At 37.1% G+C, this 23999-nt stretch overlaps 2 protein-coding genes across 2 annotated transcripts in view; one reads left to right on the top strand and one right to left on the bottom strand.

The window, feature by feature from the left end:
- LOC147064852 (SEC14-like protein 2) overlaps positions 1-23999 on the top strand; it is a 69720-nt gene that overhangs the window by 27460 nt on the left and 18261 nt on the right. The gene's annotated exons all lie outside the window — the stretch shown is intronic.
- Positions 1-23999, bottom strand: part of gudu (Armadillo repeat-containing protein gudu) — a 32827-nt gene that overhangs the window by 3497 nt on the left and 5331 nt on the right. The window contains exons 4-6 of the mRNA XM_085957624.1: positions 20286-20488; positions 16713-16893; positions 4676-4890 (exon numbers count right to left, since the gene is read on the bottom strand). Coding sequence (XP_085813750.1) covers positions 4676-4890; positions 16713-16893; positions 20286-20488 — 599 coding nt within the window. The remainder of the gene's footprint in view (positions 1-4675; positions 4891-16712; positions 16894-20285; positions 20489-23999) is intronic.

The raw sequence follows: 23999 nt of genomic DNA, 5'->3' as shown, positions 1-23999 counted from the left end.
CGATAATAATTAATTATTGTGTTATTGATAATTGGCAACACTGACTTAGATCTTTCAAATTCCGAGCTCTTCAATTAATAGAGGTAGGTAGTAGATAGATAAATTAATTATATTGATAATAAATAGGTAATACGTAATTGATAAAGTTTATAAATATTTTTTTTCTTGTAAAAGGCAAAGAAACTTTAGAAGTGTACATATTATTTATTTTGTGTTGTATGTATTTTTAATACCATAATAACTATCCTGTCAAGCCTATCATACGCCATTAGCGAGGGGTTCAAGACTAGTCAATGCGCTATTTTCAGTGACGTGATGTGTATATGCTCTGTATAAAGTTGGATGTGTTGTTTTTATTTATTTTTTCTTCTCTCTTGTGAGCATAATATTTGTTATGTCCACAATGTTTTGTTTTCTTAAATAAGTAAACAAACTAACGACCATAATATTATAATATTTCATTCTTCTTTCATGATATACATACTATAAAATAAACTAATTAGGTATGTTATTAGTTTATTACTGATTCATTTACGTTTGATTTGCATTATTATTTAGGACAAGTTCAACAGCTGGCGTGTTTTTTAAAAGATTATCGCGAAGATTGTCGAAAAATGTCAATCTGTATACTAATTAATTATATTAAATTTTAATAACACAATATGTCTAATCATTATGAACACGCCATCTCCCGATAACAGTAATGCAATTTAACATAATATCTTAAATGTACAGTGGCCGTCATAAATTATAACCTATGGAGTATGTACACTTACGCGATTATTAATTTCGTCGGAAACTAAAACAATATAATTAAATTCAGTAAGTTCAGTGGGTCGATTATATACACAAGGCGGATATCGACGGTAGTTTATCATATTTATATATTGAGGTAGGTATTATAATTGTTACAATAAGTTAGCCGTATATACTGTCAAAACTGTCTAATGTCGCTCTAAAATTAAATAAATCCAACAGAGGGTCTGTTAAAACATAGCACTTTTTGACAATTTAAAGTTTTAGACGGTTAACTTATTGCTGCAATTAACCGCCTCTGTAAAACATAAAATTATCTTGTTATCGTTGATATTAGTTTCGATAATTGCCATTTCTTAACAGTCCCTTGAATAATATCGTATATCGATGTAGATTGTAGAACATTATTTTATTAATATCCGGAAAATATGTCGGTGTTGCTTTGTACGAAACAAACTATTAGTATTTTATAAACGTGGACAAATAACTAAAAATAAAAATAAACATTTAAATAGCAAAACAAACCGAGCTGTTATTTTTTAAACGTAGGTTAGGTACACATACAAGATAAATATAAAACGCAAGAGAATATTGCGAGCATATACATATTTGCAAAAACCAATATAGTGAAAATCTAACAAAAATCACGTAAATACCAACATATTATAACAAATACTGTGAAATTGTAATTTAAACAAAATAATCAGGAATATGCATATGAAAAATAATACTTACGAATAATGTCATGGAAACAGATTATATAATTATTTCAAACATTACATTATAAGATGCGACAACACGTTGTAATTTCGATACGAAAATAAAGCTCCCAAATTTTACTGCTGATGATGACAAATACTATATTCCTCTGGTAATTATTTGATTTGATGGGATTAATTTTATTGCATTAGACAGAGTGAAATGGTGTTTTTGTGCTTGGCATGTTTTACATGTACTAGGTTATTCGGTAACCCATCTGTACGGTCGTGTTTACTGAACAACAATATGGGGTAGATATTTAATTAGGTATTTTTATATTTTACAAAAAGTATTTTTTTTATTGTTTGCTTGTCATGTGAATTTATTGATTCCTGCATAAATACGTCCGTGTGTAAATTATCCGTGCGTTAAGATAATTATTAGAAGCATGTGGATAATTATTTAATAATGATTGTAACATGTACAAGTTGTATTCTGTTGACATATTATTTTCTGTAGAAACAGACCTATTATGAGTGAAATAAATTTTGAAACCGTTTTCATATATATATATATATATATATATCACAACTGTTTACATATTATATGTATATGCGTAAATACATGTGGCGTGCAATCCATAGATGCTGTGGTTGCGGTGCATGCCTTAATTATTACGAGATATTCATCTGATATTACTTTATAACTCTGCCATTCTTGGTAGTATTGACCTGCGTGTCCCTGATAATTATTTTAGAAATCGGGTGCATCATTTGCTTGTTCTCCCAAGGTGCAGAACTAACCTGCCATTGGTAATGCCAATTGGGAGGGCAATAACTCTCTTCAACCAAATCACTTCGGATATTGACATATTCCACCTGCGTGAGGATGAGTATACCTAGGTGGGCATTGTTTCATAAATTCTTAAATTAGGGTCTGCTTAGCTCATCCGGTGGACTTCCTTATATCTGATTTATATTTTTTTGTATTTACACTTTTACTGTTTAATAACTATTATATAATACTGTTTTATAATATTTCTTTGTTCTAAATGTCATGTTGTTCACTATATTTATATAATATATAAAAAAATAATGTGAATTTGAATAAAGTCAACAAATAAATTTAATGACATAGGTACTAGTTGTCTGGAACTGCTACCTATGGGATAAAATGTGGTGTGGTGTGAAAAGAAATAATGACAAGAACGCTACATAGAAAGTGGAAATATTTATATTTCCTATTTCAAGATTGGAAAATCCGGCATGACAAAGTGCTCATCTCAAAATACCCCTCTTATGATTTCAACATCATAATTTATGCCTTTCAAAAGTATGACCGATCTAAAAAGACACCGCACGCCATTGGTAGGTAAATACATTGTAGGTCTGATTAATCAAGTCGAAAAGTGTGAGAGTTAACAATGTGTTAAAAACTTATAAAATATGATTGTAAGCAACGTCCAAATATAATTGATCAAATCGACCTAATCTATTTTTTTACAATATATTTAGTAATGTTCACTATTATCTACATTCTACGTAATGATAAAGACTAATCGAATCAACGATTGCACAGTTATATTTGGATACAAGTGATTAACTTCTTATCAATGTATTATCCGATTTTATCAATCATAATCCACGTGAAGTACATTGTTGTATATCTGTCGAATATAATATTTACGTAGGTATGTCACAATTAATATTACATAATTATATAAGAATATTATTGCATAAATATGTAATGAATTGAATGTAAAGAATCAATAAATCCCAAACATAGTACCCTGTTCACACGTCCATGGATTTACTGATAACAAGAAAATGCACATGTAGACACATATTATCGTGTAAGTCGCAACATCGCATGCATGGATCAAAAAAGTTCAGCAGTATCTGAATTTTCACGCGGCAGTATAACGATAGTGGCGTTCCTGCAGGAAAAATACGAACTACACTGCACAGAGCATTTCGACCAATTTTTACAACTTGTCCCCGGCCATGTCCGATCCTAATAAGATCATTATGGGCCTCCACAGATTGGAGGTTTGTATTAACAGATTTTTGCTTTTACGAGAAATGGATGTCAGCCACTTGCTCAATCAATTAGGTCCATGTCCACTTAGGTACTCGTCAGACCCAGGATTCGAACCTGGAACCCACGACGCCGCGCGGCCATTATGCTACCATACAATAACAATAACGCGTCTCTCTTACGTTTGATGAATGATAATGGTGAGTCAGTATTCACTTTTCCGTGTAAACAGTTATTATAGCAATAGTTTAATTTACACACTATTAGTGACAGTAAATCCATACAAATTGTCAGAACGGGTTAAGCGTCGGTTTGTAATGTCGTGGGTCCCAGGTTCGAATCCTGGGTCTGGCAAATACACATATTGTTTTTCAATTTGTGTTTGGAGTCAGAGTATGGATATATAGGTTGGGCGAGTGGCTAACATCAATTTCTCGTAAAAAATCTATTAATACAACCTCCACTCTGTGGGGGCCCGTAATATGATCATCTCAGGATCAAACATCGTGAATTAGTAGCAGTAGTAAATCCATGCACATGTATAGGCACTATAATTCACTATTTGTATGACAATTAATCATTTTAGGCATATTATTTATACATACTAATAGGCCATCCATGGACTGAAACCGTATGCGGTTTAGATCCGTATGCCATACTAAACTTATGATTTTTGTTCATGAAAATATAAGTGTATGGTATAAACGGATACGATGAGATGCTTATAATATAGTTTGTGAAAATATATTTCCATGAACAGAAAAGATAAGTTTAGTATGCCACACGGTTCTTAACCGCATACGGTTTCAGTCCATGGATGGCCTATAATTAATGTCACTATATCCTGTGTTCACCTCACTCTGGATTTATAAAATACGATGAAATAAAATGTGTTGCTATTAAAGTTAATGTAAATCAAAAAATATCTATTGGCCAGCTTGGCTACACTAAAAGAATTCTCATTTTCTTACCTACTTAAAAATGTCACTTAGAGCTATCGGAAAATGGAATCGCTAAATCTGCCAATGAATTAAGTTGCCATATTATTATTGTTGTTATTCTCTGCCCCCGCGCATAAAATGCAACCAGTGATTAATTATGTTATATAGATAGTTATGGCTTGATACATTGGTTACATTTAGTCTTTTGTTTAAATATAATATGCGATTTTAACGAAACTCACCTGATGCATGGTCACACAGTTGATGGAATAGTAGGAAAGATGGTAGAGGGCCAGCGCTGTGGATCGATGCACTCTAATATCCTTCGAAGTCAGGTAGCCCACCAGAGGTTCTATTGCTCCGAGACGGCCAAACTCCTGGCGATTGTGAGACCAGTCGCAGCAGTATGCGATCGCTTCTGCCAAGCCACGCCGAAGGTCGTCGTCTGTCGTGTTTACTTGAAATAAATAATATAAAGGGTTAGGTTAATTCAATTAGTTTTATTATTGCTGCTGTCAAACAGTTGTAGTTATGTATATTGATTTGTATGCTTACATTTTAATACAAATTCACATAAAAAAATTGTATAAGCAGATACGTCCCCAGGGACAGTGTAGCCCTTAAGCAGCATTACAATATTTCCCGTCTTAATTTTTGTCTTAAGTTGTATGAGTGGACGATACAAACGGACATTAACAATTCTAATACGTATGTCTGTTAAGACACGCGCGTTTGATAACCACTTGTGGATGCAACAGCTCGCAATAACTCGTAAGTTAACACTCCACACAAAGTCATACCTGCAGAGTGCAGACCAAATACAGGGAGTGTCTGGGTATGGAGAATATATCTGAAAATGCAGTATTCCGCTGTTGAAGTGACGAGAAGCTATAAATAGAAGACTGAGTAAAAGCGGAAGCCAGTAAAACTTGATAGATTCTCGTAACCCAACCCTCCCGCAGTATTAAAAAATCAATAAACAATTAATATTATGTATGGATATTTTTTGCAAACAGTCCCCTTAAACCAAAGAGATTGGACACCTCCATTTCTCTTTGTGCGCGCCAGTTCAATGCCAACTATATAATAATATTTCTTCCTGACTACCTATCTAATTAGACAAATGCAATAAAATTATTTAAACTTTTAATATTTTAGAGTAATTATAAATTCTCAGCACCGCGGGCGAATAATAGTCTCCTTTCAACGAATCATACTGTCAAAAGTTGTAATATTCTCATACCATCAATTATTTTCCGTCTCTTACAAAATATAAATAATTTATCGATACATCATCATTAAAATGCTGAGGATTTAAACAATACAAGTTCACCGACGATCAAGTTGATTAAATCGACGTCAAAGTAAAATAAAATAAATTCCATAACTTATTACAACATTCTATAAATGAGGTCTTGTTTTCAGAATGATGTAAGTATTATTATCATTATCATTAAGAAAAAAATAGATTTATTTTATGTTTATAAATATTTGAAGCAGGACTCCACATTAAAATAATTAGATATGTTATTTTATTACTGAGTGAATGGTAACTAGTAACACAAAAAGGCAAAGGAGTCACAATCCAATATTAGCCTAAGTAGGACGTATAACTTTTTATACAAAGTTCGAATCATGTTTAACTCACCATAAATATGAAGTGGCAATGTAAAAACGGATCCTAACTATTTTTTTTTTAATTTTATTTGACTATCACTGTGCAAATTATTTAATTACAATAAGATTAATAAGTAATAAGAAGTAACACGAACATTTGTATTTTGCTATTCGTAAAATGATCCGATATGATGGTATAATGATCCGGTATAATGATCCGATATGGATGATTGGGTTAACCGGTTAACCCAATCAATACCGGCAAGTTTTCCAGTCGATAGTAGTAGTATCTACTAACAAACGATGCAGAAGAGTGGTTTGAATTTTTGCTTACTTGACTGCATCAAAAGTTTTTCGAAAAAGTCAATAGATGGCTGAAAATATTAGATTAATTACGGCCTGGAAAAAAACCGGAAATTTCCGGGTCCGATATTAAAAGGAATAAACATTAATCACGGAAATTTCCGGGTCCGGTATGATAATAATTTTCAACTATAGACGCGACGAAATTTTGGACTCGCTGGCAATCGGAGAGCGAACGTCGAGGTGTGAATACATCAATTTGTTTCGTGATGGCGACGGGGGTGTTAATTCTTAAATCGTGTAAAGATGACTAAAAACGTTACCCATTTACTTGAAAAAGAAAACATGTCAATGGATATATTATTATTGTTACTAATAGAACATACGTTAAAGTGCCCACCACCACCCGTCATATATGCACAACCGTGGATATGCACGGCCGCTTTCTATGACGCTTTAAACGTGTCTGAAAGAAGTGATTTTAAGTGCTCATTCCGTCCCGAGACGGAGCCGCACGGGACTGATGCTGCAACCATGCACCGTAGTGCTGAAAGAAGAAAGTTAAGAAAGAAAATGTTTGTTTTTGGACTGGCTCTGCTGTCCGCTGACGTTAAGCGCTTTGTGTACCCGCATACTGAGTGTCACGAATTGAAATGGATGAGTCTACAGAAGAGTCGGGACTATCCCGCTCCCCATACGACGCTGCAAATTTCTCAAATGCCGCAAAGTTGGCCTCGGTTGCTACCAGATCTCCATGACCAATTGGGCCCGTGTGAGGACGGACCCTGGCAAACAGCTCCGCTCGTTCGAATTCCATAAGCGGGCAATCCCAGAGGATGTGTTCAACATCTTGGTGGTCATGCCCGCAGGTACAACCCGGCCCATCTACTATCAAGCCAAACTCGTGGAGTCTGGCGGCGAAGTTGCCATGGCCGGTGAGGAACTGGCTAATCCAGTGCGAAGGTTGGAGTCTTCTAGTTTGGTGCCTGCAGAATACGTCTGGAAAAAAACGGTAAGTGTGCCGCCCCTTGGGGGAGGCGGTCCACCTCGCCTGCCATGCCGCAAATGCGGTCTTGTACACAATGTCACTTACAGTCTTCCTGTAAGGAACGTCCTCGGATCTCTGCGGTGGTGTCAGATGGACACCGGCGAGTATTGTGCTGATCCCCCTCAAGAGGAGGGTGATCGATCCTCTGACTTGGACGTGCAGATCGAGGGGTAGCACCCCCGCGAGTACGGCAAGCGCGTCAGTAGAAGTTGTGCGGTAGGCTTTGGTAAGCGAGATCAGCGCAAGTCGCTGCCCGCTTAATAGTGCGCGTCTCACGAGAGTTAAGGAGTTTACTCGAGAATGCCAAATGCTGGAGGCGTAACCGGCAATTCCCATGAAAATTGCGCCGTATGCAACCTTAAGGGCTCTAGGCTTAAGTCCCCAATTGCTGCCCGCCATTCGGGCCATTCTCTGATAGGCCGAATTGGCCTTAGAGACGGCCGTCTTGGCGTGGTGAACGAAAGACAGCTTGTCATCAAGAATTACTCCCAGATACGTAACCCTTTCGGAGAAACGCACTGAGGTCTGGCCAAAACGAACCGTGGGCGGCCGTCGAGTTATGTTGACCCGAGAACTACCCCTGAGGAGGACAGCTTCCGTTTTGCTCGGGGCAAAGGTCAGCTTGTTCAGCAATCCCCAATTAAGGATTCTGCCCAAGGCGTCCGTGGCTGCACGCTCAAGTGCCGGTCGGCTGGTCGCCCCAACAAGCAGGAGCAAGTCGTCGGCGTACGCAACGAGCGTGCAGCCCGGAGGCAGTGGCAGGGACAGAACGTCGTCAAACAGAATGTTCCACAGAAGGGGTCCCAGGACGGAGCCCTGAGGACACCCCATGGTGGTCCTCCTGTGAATCAGGCTGGGGCCGGAGTCGTAGGTTATCTCCCTATTGCTGAAGTAGCTTTGAACTAAGGCAAAGAGGTCCCCGGGGATCTGTTTCAGCCTAAGCTTTGCCAGAACCAAGGGCCACCACGCAGTATCAAACGCGCCCGCTATGTCGAGAAAAATCCCGGCAACGAGGTCCTTGCCAGAGCTCTCCACAGAATCGATCACAAAGCGAATCGCATCCTCGGTGGACTTTCCGGGTCTAAACCCAAATTGTCTTTGCGAGATTGGACAGTTTTCCGACAGGTGGGACTCAATCCTGCTGTTTATCAATCTTTCCAATATCTTCCCGAAGACGGGAAGGAGCGTAATCGGTCTATACGCTTTCGGGTCACAAGGAGGGCGACTGCCGGCTTTGGGGATCACCGTGAGATGACCCTTTTTCCAGCAGTCGGGGAATATGCCACTACTCATGCATTCTTTGTAGAGTTGCGTGATCTCGTGTGAGGCAAGAGACCACGCCCTTCTCGCTAGCGCGTTATCTATGCAGTCAAGCCCCGGGGCTTTGCCAATCGGGAGGCTGGCAAACAGGATCCCTAGCTCGGACATGGTAGTGGCTGCGGATCGCGGAGTGTTTAAGGGGAGCAGCGCATAGACGCGAAGCTGCTGAAATCGGTCGTTGTCAATGTCGAGCGACTCGTTGTCCTGCGGGATAAGAGCATCCAACAGGACTGTGGCGGACTCTTCAGAGCTATTGGTGAACGATCCGTCGGGGCGCCGTACCGCCGACATGACTTTTCCGGGCCGTAGGCCAAGCTTCATCACGCGGAAGGGGGGGCCCCACGGATCATTGCCACCCATTTCAGTGACGAACTCTCTCCAGTGCACCTTCTTAGCCTTACTGATTGCCTTTTTGAACTTGAGTCTAGTGGTCCTGTAGGTGACCGCAAGCGGATGGTCCGCGTGCAGCGGCCCCTCCAGCGATCTTCGCGCTGCTTGTAAGGCCCTTCTGGCCCTCCTCATCGTGTCTCTCAGTCTTGTCAGTCTCGGCTTCCACCAGGGTGCGAGGTTCGGCGGTCTCGGGGTCGTCCTTCCGATAGTGCCCTCCGCTTTTTCAATAATGAGATTCGTGAGGTCCTCAGCCGCAGCGTGCATGTCCTTTGGCGGAGGGCGCGAGGCCATCCTGTCCAGACCCTCAGCAAACTCGCGGTCAAAACGTACCCAGTCGGTTCCCTTGGTCCTGAAACGCCTCGGCAGTGACTCGCTCACAAGTGGAGCGAGAGACGCGTGGCCCCTCTCGGTCCTGTAGGCGAACGTGATCAGACGGTGGTCGCTTGCTGACGCTTCCAAATGGACAGTCCAGTTCACGACGCGTCCGGCAGAACCATTGGATATCAAAGTGACATCAATGTGAGATTCCCCATTGTTGGTAGAGAATGTGGCTGGACCATTAGAGTTATTCAGCACCGTCAGGTCGTGAGTTGCCACGAGTTCCTCGAGGGGCGCCGGATTGTCCCGGCCAGACCGCGGCCCCCGGGGGGCCCACAGCCATGATTGAACGTTGACGTCCGCTCCCACTATAATCTGTTTGCCGCGGCATGCAACCAGAATTTTATCGAGCTGCTCGACGCATTTCAGGATGTTTACGCTGAATTTAAAGTAAGAAGAGACCACCACAATGGAGTTCCCCGATCGGTCGGAGACCTCCGCTACGGCAAAGAGTTCGCTCGACAAGTGGGCAAGGTGTAGCACCACTAGGGTAGGATTCGCAACGAAGATGCAGGCCATGGACCCCAGGCCGTGGTGCATTACCCGACCCCCACTGAAACCCAGGTTGGGGCCGTAGGAGTAAGGCTCCTGCACCAGGACCAAATCGATGTCCATTTCCCGAACCGTCTTGATCAGCTCCGCCGTTATAGCCTTCCCTTTGCCCGCATTTAACTGACCGAACCGAATCATTGAATCGAATAATCCGTTCGGTTCCGCTCCTGTGCCATTGCGTACTTGCGCGCTGGGCAGTCAGGGTCGATCGCTGCATGTTGATGCGGCTTCTTGTGCCTGGCGCAGGCCGGGCACTTTCCGGGGGCCTTAATATTAGGGCATTCAGCCCTATCGTGTCCTTCCTCGGTGCAATGGCCGCATGTGGCGCTTCTCGCCGAACAATTCTTTGCCATGTGGCCGTATAAGTGACACCTTGTGCACTTGACGACGCCACAAAAGTCTTTGGTTGGGAAGGATTCCCATCCCATATATATGCGCCCGTCATTGATGAGCGCTTCCCTCACCTTTGCCGGGACTGATATCACCATGTGACATTTTCCGATTCTGGGGCCTGCCCTGTGGCTCAGTTTAACATGGCGGTATGCCTCCGAGGGGAGACCCGTGACCTCTTGAGTGTTGGCCTTAATGGCTTCCTTAAGGTCGTCCTCCGTCGTCTTGACCGGCACGTTGAATACAATTATCCGCGGGAGCCTTTTTCCTGCGATTTCAGCCCGGAGACCGGCCTCCTTTAGACCAGGAGCGGCGGCCAGTCGTTTGGCCTCTTCCTCGGTTCTGGGGTGAATGATTACCCCACCTCCACGTACCATTCTCAAGCCCGTTATTTGGACTTTTAGTTCCGCGGGCACGATGGCTTTCTTGACGACTTCTTTAGTGGCCGGAGACTCCATTCCTTCTTGTGTAGGAAAAAAGAACACGCCGGGCCTTGCGGCGGTTGTTGGTGGCACAATTGGCCATTCCGGAGAAGTCTGTCTGACCGGCTTGGCGCCTTTTCGAGTGACGTCGCTCCAAGAATACTTGGTTCCTTCACTGACTGCGTCACCAGTGGCAGCGGCAACCGCGTTTATGTAGGAGGCACGATCTTCCAGTATGGCTTTGCTGGATTCAAGCTTGATTGCGAGAGACCAAGTCTCCGCGACGACTGCCTCCAGTTCCATTGTTATCGCCTTAATTGTCGATGCGGGGATATTTCCGTCGCCGGTGAGTAATTCTTTCACTCTTTGGATTGCTTGAGCAACCTTAGTAGCCCCGTTTTGTGAGTCCGTAACATCCGAGTCGGCTATCCTATCCCCGGGAGGGGCAACGCTCTTTGGATTCTTGGCGTTTGGCCTCGGGGTTTCCTCGGAGTCCTGTGGTATTTCCTTAGCCAGGGAACGTCTTTCCTTCCTGACCTTTTTGACCTTCTTGTTGGCCTTGGTGGCTGCCGCCTCTTCCTTCTCTTTTCTTTCTGTGGCCGCTTGGCGTTCGGATGCTTTGGCTTTCACGGCAGCTTCCGCTAGGATTTTTTCCGCTTTCAGATCCGCAGCCTTTCGAGCAAGGATTTTCGCCTTTGTGGCAGCCTCCGCCCTAGTTCTCACCGTTTCCTTTTCGGATTTGGTGGTGTCAAGCACTGCATCTGTGTCAGAGTCCTCGGAGGAGGGGTCGGATTGCGTATTGTACCAGTCCTCGGGAACTATTGGCTTATCCCCTCCCGGGGGCGGATCGACTGCAGGTTTTCCCATGCCGTTGCTTTTCTTGTGGAGTTGCTGTGGAGAAGCTTATTATATAATATATATATATATAAGATTAGTGGCATAAGTAAATGACTAAAGTAAAAGAAAAAGTAAAAAAAAAAAAAAAATTTAAAATTAAAAAAAAATTATATATTTTTTCAAATTATTGAAAAAAATATTTAAAGAAAAAAAAAAAAATGTTATTTAAAAAAAATATTAAAAAACCATTTAAAAAATCCTTTTTTAGAATTATAAAAAAAAATAAAAAATATTTCTAAAAAATATATATAAAATATATATTCTTTATTAAAGAAACTAGGTAAATGATAATATTCAATTCAATAAAATAATCTAAATTAAATTTAAACTTAAAATATATATGCAAGTAATATTATTAATAAAAAAGTCCCTCGAAGTTTTCGATTTGCTCCAGTAGTTTCGAGAAACTTCTAGAAGGATTTGCAGTTAAGTGTAATTGCTATGCGGATTTCGAAATTCGATTCTTCCAGATCATTCGAGAAAGTTCTGGAAATCGTTCAAATCAAAACATGAATAATTTGCACGTGTTCGGGGAATGGTACAATACAAATTATGGTTTTTTGGAGCTAGAATCGGTTGGTCTGAACCGAATTTCTTCGGACAAACACCAAAACGTATGAACAGAACATTAAATGGACGCATGTTGGATTTATATGACAAATTATATTTCGTTCGGCATGCGTCATTTGCACCCGCGACCCGCAATCCGCGCATCGCCTAGCCACGATCTTTTTAGACCATGCCTCAACTGATGTAAGTATAGCCTTAAATAAACGAATCACGTTTCTAATGAATTTAAGTTTTGTACTATTCCATTTGAGTATTTTTTTACGACCCGGGTTTCGCCTTTCAAAACACGTTTCGTATAGAACTAAAACAATTTTATATTCGTATGCGATAAATAAAAATATGATTTCAAACGAATTTAGTGATTGTTAAAACAACATTTTAGATTGTGTTGTGTCAGTAGGTGGGTGTTTCTTACATAAGAATGCATTGATTGTCGCCCAAAGGTAAAACAACTCGATTATGCATTTAAATGTTTGGTAACAGGTTAATTTGTTATTTATGTTGATAATTTTACAATTCCACTATGATTTCAATGCATCATTGCTATTATATAAAATTAAACGAATTCCATATTGTGTGGAAGATGTCAAAGGAAAGTTTTCAATTGAATTACTTAACCGATAATATCGCATTGGGTATTTATAGATGTCATATTAAAACTTGAATAAATAACTACTTGATCGTGGCATTGGTTTAGTTTCGAGCAGCCCAAGGCGACATTGTGTCATGGTCAAATTTCTAGTTGCATAATATTATAGGTACTTTGACCAGACTGATTCATTAGTGGTTATAATTTAACTAATGACTAATGAGGCAGAGGTTTTCAAAGTGTGCGGCTTGCACGGATAACTGCACAAGCTGCACGAACTGCAATTTTGATTGTGTAAACTTGACACTGTAAACTGTAAAGGATGACGATCCTTTGCTGATTGCTAACATCCAGCTGACTGTCATTCACAAAAATATACCAGCGCATCTATTCTATACACAAGACCGCTTTCGGCCGCTATGGCAGCTATCTAGGGTAGGTTTGTATCGAAGTATTAGCACGTATTTTAAAAATTACAATAATTTAGTTGTAATTGTTACAATAAGTGATATGTTTTAACAGCACCTCTCTTGGCTATGCTAAATTTTATAGCGAGGTAGACAGTTTTGACTGTTTAGACGGCTAACTTATTGTACTATACTTAAGTGCTAATACTTCGATACAAACCTATCCTAAATAGCCGCCGTAGCGGCCGAAAGCAGTATTGTGTATAGAATAAATGCGCAGATGGGGTAAGAAAATGAGTTAGATTGCAGAAATATAACGTGCAAGATTTTTTTTTTAAATCTAAAAGGATGTCTTATTATTAACAATGCAAAAATTAATAAAATATATTAAAAAAATTAAAATTAATGCGGATAAAAATTTTAGTTATCACTTTGTACGTAACATTTTTTTAAATTATATCTACGATATAATGTACAAAAAAGGTCCAGCATGTTGTTTTTCAAGAAAATCTGGTATAATATTCTAATTTTAGCTTTATTATGAGAAGTTTTAAGCTGTTTGCCATGTCGAAAAACGTTAGATTTAACGTCATACGCCAAATGTAAATTTTGTAAGCAAGAAAAACGCCATGATGGCAACGCGGCACACCTCGCTCAAAAATTACAGTGGGAGTGGTCTTAGGACAATTCTCGCGATAAATAATTCAGATTTAAAAAAATATTTCAAAATAACTATTCACAATAATAAACAATCTCCCTTCCCTATCGTCAATCATTTTTTGATGGGAAAATAATATTCCTACCCCATACCTAGCGACTTCGCACATAAACTCCAATCGGGCCTCGCACTTTGAGAGGCTGTGTTCAGTTCGATTCAGAGATTCAAAATGGTGTGTTGTATTAGGCCGCTGTGAAAAACATCTCTATGCACTAAGGGTGCCGTGAAATGAAATTATATAAAAACCACTAAAACAATGCAAAATGAGACCTCGCTTTTTGATTCGAATGAAATTCAACGCGTATAGATTCATGTGTACGAAAAATTCGATATACCCACGTAATTATGTGACTACATTAAAATATGAAGGAACTGCTTCCTTCAAGTTCTCTGGTTACATATTTTCAACGTTAAAAAAAACTATTTATATGATATTTTATCCATGCGTACCTAATTTAAATCTGAGTAACAATTTTCGAATGTGTGTAGTTTGTTTACATGAGATGTAACACAATATCAGAGTCAGCCCGTTCTCATGAAGAACGTCGGTTTAAATTTAAAAAAACCGGTTTAATTTTTGTTTTGAACTTATTTCCGTGATATACGTCTACGATATTCGTTGTCTAAAAAAACGAATTATGTACATGGTTGTTTGTAGCATCTTCCTAAGGATTATCATTATTATACGTTTGTTCTTTTATTTTTGGCATTTTTGTAATATTACTTTTATTAATTTTTCTCAGTGTTATTTCTTGATAGAACGACATACTTACTTAATATTAACTAAATTTTGTTAAAAAATAAGATTTTATTTATTGTAGGTTGGTACTATTTCCGTAATTTATTATTTGCTCAAAAACCAGTTTCGGCTATTAGTTTCAAAGTCGGTAAACTACCTTTTTATTTTTTATTGATTCTGATTTTGTACGGCAGTTACTTTTACATCGTATATTGTAGGCATATTAATAAAATACCAAATCAAGAGCCGTTTATTAGTTAAAATTGATCCCGTGCGTCCAACGCAACAGGTGCGTTGTCAATTAGTTTGCCATTAGATACTATTAGGATGTTAATTAAATAGTAATTAACAGGTCCGCAGTGAATGAGTTAATTAGAAATAAACCGATTATTGATTGCAAAGTCGTTTATATTCATTAGCCGCCATTTTTTAATATTTTACGACTAACTTTAAACATATTTTTTTTATTAATTTTAATTGCGTTAATGAATTTTTATTCCTCTATTCGATTTTTCTAATTTGTCTAATAATAATATGTTTGCAAAAATAAAATATTCTATTAGTAGTCCCAAGTATGCTTGACGATTTTTTGCGATTATCTGAAAATAGCTGTATATGGCAGTTACCGACTTTGAAACCAACAGCCTCCGTTTGTATATCGTCACTGTTCTGGCAGAAGACACTAATTCGAAAAAATGACATATTGAGTTAGTTATACCAAAATGTTCCTTATTTCAAACTTTACTGTCTGGAAACCTTATTAATAAATAAACAGTCTTTATTTTAAAGTCATCCTTTTTACGATTCCTTAATAAACTCACATGATAGACCATTTCAAACATTTTAACAACTTCAAAGTCAAATTACTCAAAACTAGTATTCTCCAGTTAGTGTGTTCTGCAGAGCAGAAACGATATTATATTAGTGTTTTTGATTTGTATCTGAATTTATTTCGAAACGCTATTCAACTTTTTTAGTTCTGAAGAGAAACATAACAAAAAAATACTAGATATAAAATTAATTAACGCTAGAACCTCGAAGTAAGTATATTATTAATGTCATTTTGATTAAAACTTTTTTAGTATCATTCTACTAAAAACCTAACGTTAAAGCAAAATAACATTGCATAATCAAACGTATTAACTTTTTAAAGATTCAAATAAAATAATATAATAAAATATTTATCCTATTCGAGATTTTCATGTATCAACAATTGATATATATGACTAGCAATTACTTTGAATGGCAGCTACCATTTTCAATAATATAACCTAAAATCTAAAAGAGATTTTGAAACAAGTTATAAAAAATAAAAAGAGACTCTTCAATAGATCGGATGGAAAAAGGGGGTCGGAAGGGTTGTACATTTTGAGATGTTATAATTTATCTTAGATTGACCTTATGTTAATGCATGGGGGGGGGGATAAACGCATGTTAAGTAAAGTATGTTAGATAACATCATGGACAGCGGTGTAGAGGTAATCGGAAAAGCCTCGGGGTATTAATAAGTTATATTATTCTAGAAGACCCCCTCCCATCTTAAAATGTTGTATTTTCATTCAGTCAGAAGTAAACAATATGGTTAGATCAACAGGTTGGTGTAATGATGAAATTAGGTAAAAAGCTTACACGAACAATTGCTATATTTTTTTGCAATAATCGCATCGGAATTGGACGGTTTAATTGCTTTTTTTCACATTTCACGCCCAGTTTATTAGGTTTATAAAGGATTTAAGTCCTTGATTTAAAAATAAGGACATATTATACACATATATTGACGTGATTGAATATTATTGTATGTAACATAATATTGATAAGAACTGCTATAAACGTTGCTGGAGTGCCCACTACACTACTGATAATAGAATAGTTATATCTCACGATAATATTTGAATTAGGAAAGGAATATATTAAAGAAAATTTTGGGAAATTAACAGACCTAGAGCAGCCAGTTTGGCAACGACACCGTGGTCTGATATGACAGCCAGGTTGTCGCGGTCTTTGGCGATGGTGGCGATGGCCGCGCAGACTGCTGCCAGGACGCAGCTCTCTCCACATTTGAGGAGTGAGACGATCAGCTCGAGAGCCCCAACAAAACTACGCACTAACACGCCAGACTCCTGCAACACGAAATAATTATTTTGGCATGCATTGAAAGTACCTATATGCGTAATTTCTTCCTGATATGCACAGGGAAAGAGATGGCAGAAAGCAGTTATTCTGGGTTAATAATATTTAGAAAATAGCACATAGTTACTAGTAAGGCTGTTCGCCTATGATATGTTAGTGGCGAAGGTGGAGATAGGCTGTTAAGATCCAACATAAATAATGTATATTAAACTTTGTCAGTCAAACGTAATAATAATTGTCTGTTAATTTTTAAAATTCAATTAAACCGTGCCTAATGCAAACCGTAGTTTATATTAGTATCTAAAATTATGCAATTAAACCATAATTAGTTTTAGATATTTATTAGATTATGATTTGGTTAGGCAGGGCTTAATGAATTAAAAAAAACTAACCAACAAAATCTGTAATAATTTGTATTCTTAATTCAACGAAAACGAACAAGTATGACTGAAAGGTGTGCACTATTTTTTTCGGATCGCCCATAACATACCTAAACTATTATGATTTGGTTTAGGCAGGGTTTAATTGAATTTTAATTACTAACCAGAACTATCTGCAAAATGTATTCAGTTCAATGAAAACAAGCAGGTGTGACTGACAAAGTTTAACTTATTAACAGCCTACCTCCACCCCTCGCGACTGCCACGTGTCGCAGTAACTTTTACCCTTCTGTGCACCGCGCAACACATACTCCACCGCATGGGTCCTAAAATTGCAACGGCGAAAAATAGACAGACATTACATAGGTATTGGCGGGTCGAACGTACAGAGGAGGGATACCTAGTTTCTGCGACGTATGCTTATCGTGGGCGAACAGTTAAATATGTTCAAAACAGATATTTTACAACGCTATATTGAATTCTTGGATGTAAAAACAAATAATAATAATATTGTTGTTATTAGATGCGATAGATCTAGAATTCTCAATATAGTTTAAGAAGGAAGCCCTGGGCTGTACCCGGAAGAGATGGGCGGATAATGTCAAGATGCATGTGGAGAGCCTGAGTGTAACTGCCTGGAGAAAGAGAGCTCATGATAGAGATTACGGTTGTGGAGTCGGCCATGAACCTAACTACTATGTAGTGTCAGATTAGCTAACTAGCAAATGTCTAGATCTTTTCTGTAAAAATGCCATACAGAAGATGTACCTACATTATCTAGATTCCAGATGCTAAGAACACTTAACAGGATGCAAAGAAAATCCTAACATGAGGCATTTTAGACTATATTATTCGCTGAAGTAATTCTTACAATAACATATTATTACAAGACCGGTTTCTTCACAACATATAATTTAATAGTGCATGGTGGTTACATGTAAATTGTACGTAAACCATTTCACCGTGGCACAGTTCGCCGTGAGCTTTCTTATCGGAAAGAGATGACCAATAATTCAATTGTCATAGCTGATTTTGGCAAAATTCATGAATTCAAAAATGAAAATCTAACCTAACCCAACAAATAATCCAGTATATCGGCTATTTTTAAATATTTGTTTGCTGCTGGCTTCCTGTAAAGTGTAAACTGACAAGAACCGTGTTTTATTTAGTCATGGATTTTATGTCAGTACTATACGACCCAAATAGATTGGACTGTCGTTAATAAACGGCCATATATTTCCGATATAACATTTCACGGTGAAGTGTGATACGGCGAACTGCATACGTACAAGTTTCCGGACACGGCGCATGATACATAAAATTGTGTTTGTTAACTGAAAGAGTTTAAATATTCTGTTGTTACCCGTTGCGATGAAACCGGTTTTCGTTGTATTATTATAATCGCCAAAAAAATAATAATACACTTTATTATTATTTATTACCTATCCATACATTGCCAATGAACAAAAGTATATGTGAACACTTTGCAAAAAGCTCTGGCCTAATCAAAATCTCACATAATCATCTATTACGACTTATAATATTAGGTAGCGACCACAATACATGTTACTCAACCAACGATAACATTTTTTTTCACTAAAACATACTTTGTTTTATACTTTGTGCCAGGTTCGTGTTTGTTTGATGCTTTTTATACAGCAATATTGTTTTGTACCTACTGGTAGTTTTTCCTCCTTTGTGATTTTTGCTATTATCATGATTGTTTGTGTTCCAAATAAAAACACACGATTTGAATGTAAATAAACATGCATGTGGGCTTTTCGGGGGTAGTAATGATTATATACAATTATATATTTTATATTATTCGATTTTCTTCTTTTTTCAGTAGGTCAGTACCTCCCTCATTACTGAGGATGGTCAACTTCGTGTTCTGTTCCAACTTTGCACATGATTCTTCTCCGGCTACCCTAAAGCTGGGTACTCATTAGCGAGCCGTAGCTGTACCCGTTTCAGATACTGTGACCAACTCTAGATGCGAAATAATTATCTATTAGGCCCGTGAACTAATTATTTGGCGTCCATAGTGCTTAATGTATCTGCAACGATCACAGTTTCGGTTCACTAATGAGTACCCGGCATAACACTCACTTGAGCGTATTGTATCATTTTTTACGCTATTAAATTTATGACTAGTCCTTTCTAAACATTTGAGCTATAAGTGCGCGTTTTTTTGTAAAACATAAATCGATAGGTAATAAAATAAAGTCATCAATTTGTGAAAAATACGCATCTTTTTATGGATTTTGGTATATCGTCACTAATTTTCTACAAACACGTATCTCAAAAAACACAACTTTTCAGGAGAGGCAAATAACAACTTTATTCTCTCAGTTTTTAATAAAATTTAGAAGTAAATTTTCTTCTATGAAATATCCATTTAGTATAGTTACATGAAAAAACTGATGTTTTTTCAATTTATCGCACTATACTTTCGACCGATCAGTCATATTGTCGAAGATATGAGAATGCGTTGCAACTTTACTCTGAATATTACTGCAGTAAACACGTATCTTGGCTTACGAGAAAGAGATTCAGTATGTCGGAGTTCAGTATTCTGTATACTTACAAACACGTAACTCAAGATACGAGTTTATAATATTTAGAAAAGTCTTTTATTGTGATACGAGTTTTTGTAATTGCTTAAATTTATTATTATGTTATAAAGTATGTTTTGAGATACGTGTTAGTGGAATATGTGCGTATTCAAATTCTGAATTCATTACATCAAACAACTCAAAGATAGCAAAAATTGAGATACGTGTTTGTAGAAAATTAGCGACAATATGTCCTTTAATAATTGTATCATTGATTTGTACTGTTTGAGGTCTTCCTCCCTTAAATTGTATGGTGCATATTCCATCATTGTTGAAGTGATTATTCCAATTAGACACGCACCACCTCTAAAGTGGGCCTTTTGTTGTTGACTAATTTACGTTTAACTTTGCACAAAATATATAATGTACCTATAGCGTGTTATTTACCGTCGCGTTGTCAACGCAAGGTCCCAGCGCAAGACAAGCATTCGCCTGGACTCTCGGCGAGTCATTCTTGAGCAGTGACCAGATAAGCCTGACTCCGTCCAACTCTTCGATCTGCTCCATGCATCCAGGATCCTTGGCGCACTCCATAAGCACCAGTGACACGTTCTCCAGCAGGGGTTTATGACTGCTGTTTAGATGATTCACTGCTCCAAAAATAGACATACTTATTTAGAGTCGCAAAACATATTGTGCAAGTTCTCATACAGATAATAATATTAATAAATAGTAGACTAATAGTAATGATAATAAAATAATGCTAATAGAGATAATTATTGCTTATAAAATTAATAGGATTATGGTACTAAAAGCTAAAATGATTCAACGATTAAGTTCACATGTTATTGAGTCATTATCTTATCATAGATGAGGGTTGTTTCGACCGTCTATGGCAGATTTCACAGCTGACGGTAAACCGGGTAGGTTCACGAGTTGCAAATTGTGAACAACATATTCTTATATGCCACAGATTCCAAATTATATTACCATAAAAAATAAACGGTCGAATGCGGTTATAACTGCAATTATTCATGATGCTCTAACAGTCAAACATGTTGTGTACATATATTACATATTTGGCCTGTTCAATATTCATTATATTCATTCAGCTTCAGGCAAACTTTGATTTGAAATAATATATATAATTATTATGGATCGAACGACTAGAATAGGTATTAAATATCCTTATTTTGACCGGACTTACGTCACCAATGTACCCATGTCATTGTCCTTCATCGGTGTCACTCTAGTTACCTATATTAAAATTAAAGTCCTGAAATCTATACAATACATAAAACGTCAAAACTCGAAGCGTTTAGTAACGTTTATACTGCATGAATTATTTTTGATAAAATAATATAGTATTCATATTATTGAACATACATAATTTGAAAACACCTCAGAGAAAATTCCTATTGGAGTCAAACAAATGTGATTTACTAATTGATCCACTTGAGTACCCACTTACCTACTTACGACGGAATTAACTGCTAACTGCATGGGGTCTAGGACGATTTGGCGCCGGGACAACTGGACGCCACGCAATTCGAAAATAAATATACGTTAGGTACTTTTAAAAAAAATATTTAATGTTATTATTTGTATTTAAATTATTATATTATGATTTTATAGTTGGTGAGAATTTAAATATGTACACGTAAATAATGATTTAATCGTGCAATGTTTAAGTTCCAACGAAAAAATAGTTTTTTTTATTTTATATAAAGTCTTAGGCATGGTAATTCTCAATCCGCAATAAAAAAAACATTATGTTAGGAGTAAAATGAATTAAAACTACTAAGAAGTAGATAGAAACTGATTAAAATTCCTCGTCTACGTTCTGTATACGTGTCTACTACAGTGTGGCGTCCAATTGTCCTGGCGTCCAGTTGTCCCATTCCCAACTGCATGCGATCATTCACAACAATAAGCCAAATAGAATAATTAGAGAATATCCCAGAGTGTATACAGATGCTAGATTTTCTCAAAATAAAAATTACAAGAAATTAGCATTTAAAAACAATAAATAATGATAATTATTTTCACAAGACCAAAGATTAAAAACAAAATATTGTTTCGGAACTAACAAAAAGTCATATAACTACAAACTAGTGCAAATACGAAATTTAGTACCTACCTAATCACTTTGATATTGCTAAGATTGGTAAGATAAATGATAATTATTATGTACAAAAGTCCAGCACGTTGATTTTCAAGCAAATCGGATACAATATTCTAGCTTTAAGCTAGATTTAACGCCATACGCCAGCTGCATATTTTTATAGTTAGATCCATATTTAAAAATGCAAGATCTGGCAAGAAAAACGCTAAGTTGGCAAGACTGATCACCTGTATTTTTGAAGTGTGTTGTGTGCACGAAATTCGAGACGCCTACCTACTAAGAGGAAAGTAACTTCACGAAAAAAAAATAATGATTAACATTCTCATTTTTGACCTACTTACATAGGCTGATGGATCATGATGAATGTTTCGTCTATTTTTCTGTATTAGTTTACTTTCGCATTCTCTAAAGTTCACTTTTAATTATGTTTAGGTAGGTAATTATGTAATACCAAATTAAACATCGGTCATGACGATTTTTTGTAATCAGTGGATTTCTTGATTGTCAGACAATGTGTTGAAACGTATTGGTTTTATAAATAAAATAATGTGATAAATGATAACATTTAAAAAAGAAATATATTATTTTCATATTGTGAATGTCCATGGTGGGTTCATTTACCAATAAATTTAACATTTAAATATCTTTTGGAACAGGTTGTCTGCATAATTTTAAATACTAATACGTCATATTGTGTTTTGTTTACTAGAATCGTGACCATCGTCAGCATCTTTATCCAGGCTTGAACTATTGACTGATGAAAGCTTTCGCATACTACTTAGGGTTGCCAATTTTTTTTATAGAAAATTCCGGGACATTTAATCCGAAACACGACTATAAATACCACACTATTTTAGACAAAAAATAAATCTTATACGTCATATAGATATCCGAGAATTTTTATTAAATACCTACCTAGAAAAAAAAATGCCTATATTTTCTCAACGGTATGGTATTTGTTTAGGACAGGGAAGACTTGTAGAAGTTGTGAACATTCATTGTACAATTTTATTATTATTAATAATATATGTCAATTTGAATTTTTACAGTAATTTCAACAATGTCAGTGATAATTTATTGTACTCAGGTAAATTCTGATTTTCTATTCTTATTTTACGAAAAAGGTTTTTATCAGAATTCAGAATAGTTTTCTTTTATATCAACAATTAAAATATGTTCACATAACAAAAAGTCAGAAACAATATCGAAAAAATATTTATAATAGAAGGGACGCGAAGAATTTTGTGTAAATGTAGTAGAACTCTTTAAAAAAATGTGATTATTACTCGGTGGGTATTTCTAAAATTCCGGGATATTGTGTGTCCTAGGTAAGCTTTCAGTTACGGGACGATCCCGGAAAAACATGGAGAGTTGGCAACCCTACTTCTATCACACTTTTCAGTGTCTAGTTTTGCTGTCATGTATTCGGCCAAACTTGATTAAATCGTCGAGTAGGTTAATTTTCAGGCAACCCTTCAGGCCATTTAGTGCCCTTTCTTTTGGATACTGCACGATCACATTTGACCTGAAGTTATCAACTCGCCGAACGACCACATTATTATGTCTGTAACATTTTTGAGAAATGATATATATCTAAAGAAAAGTATTTACAGAAATATAAAAATAAAAGGCAGTGAAGGGTTAGACATCGGAGAAGGAAATTACCTTTGTTATTTGTTGAATAACTGAAGCTACTGGCACAATTCCTGGGGAGACGTACAGTCATACTTTTACTGAAATTTGGAGGTCATATTTCGATAAAAGACGGCACACAAAAAGTTATTTAGAAATTCTTACTTTGTCACTGCCTAATACATTAAGTTTCACGTACCTTACAGGCTTGTAAAATATTTCACCGAAATAAATGCGCAATGTAAAATTATTCCTATTGTAAGACTTCAAGGTATGTACCTACATAATAATATTATGTTATGTGGTAATATATTACACAGAATTTTGCATTCATGGAAAACTCCTACCGCTCTCAAAAGTCGTAATATTTGTATTCGTTCCATCATTCGCCGCCTTTTATAATG

Source organism: Rhyacophila brunnea, unplaced genomic scaffold (genome assembly GCF_057557595.1).
Source record: "Rhyacophila brunnea isolate RB1 unplaced genomic scaffold, BYU_Rbru_1.0 scaffold_7, whole genome shotgun sequence".
NCBI lineage: Eukaryota > Metazoa > Arthropoda > Insecta > Trichoptera > Rhyacophilidae > Rhyacophila > Rhyacophila brunnea.
Note: the sequence above shows the minus strand (reverse complement) of the source record. Positions and strands in the feature narration are given on the sequence as shown.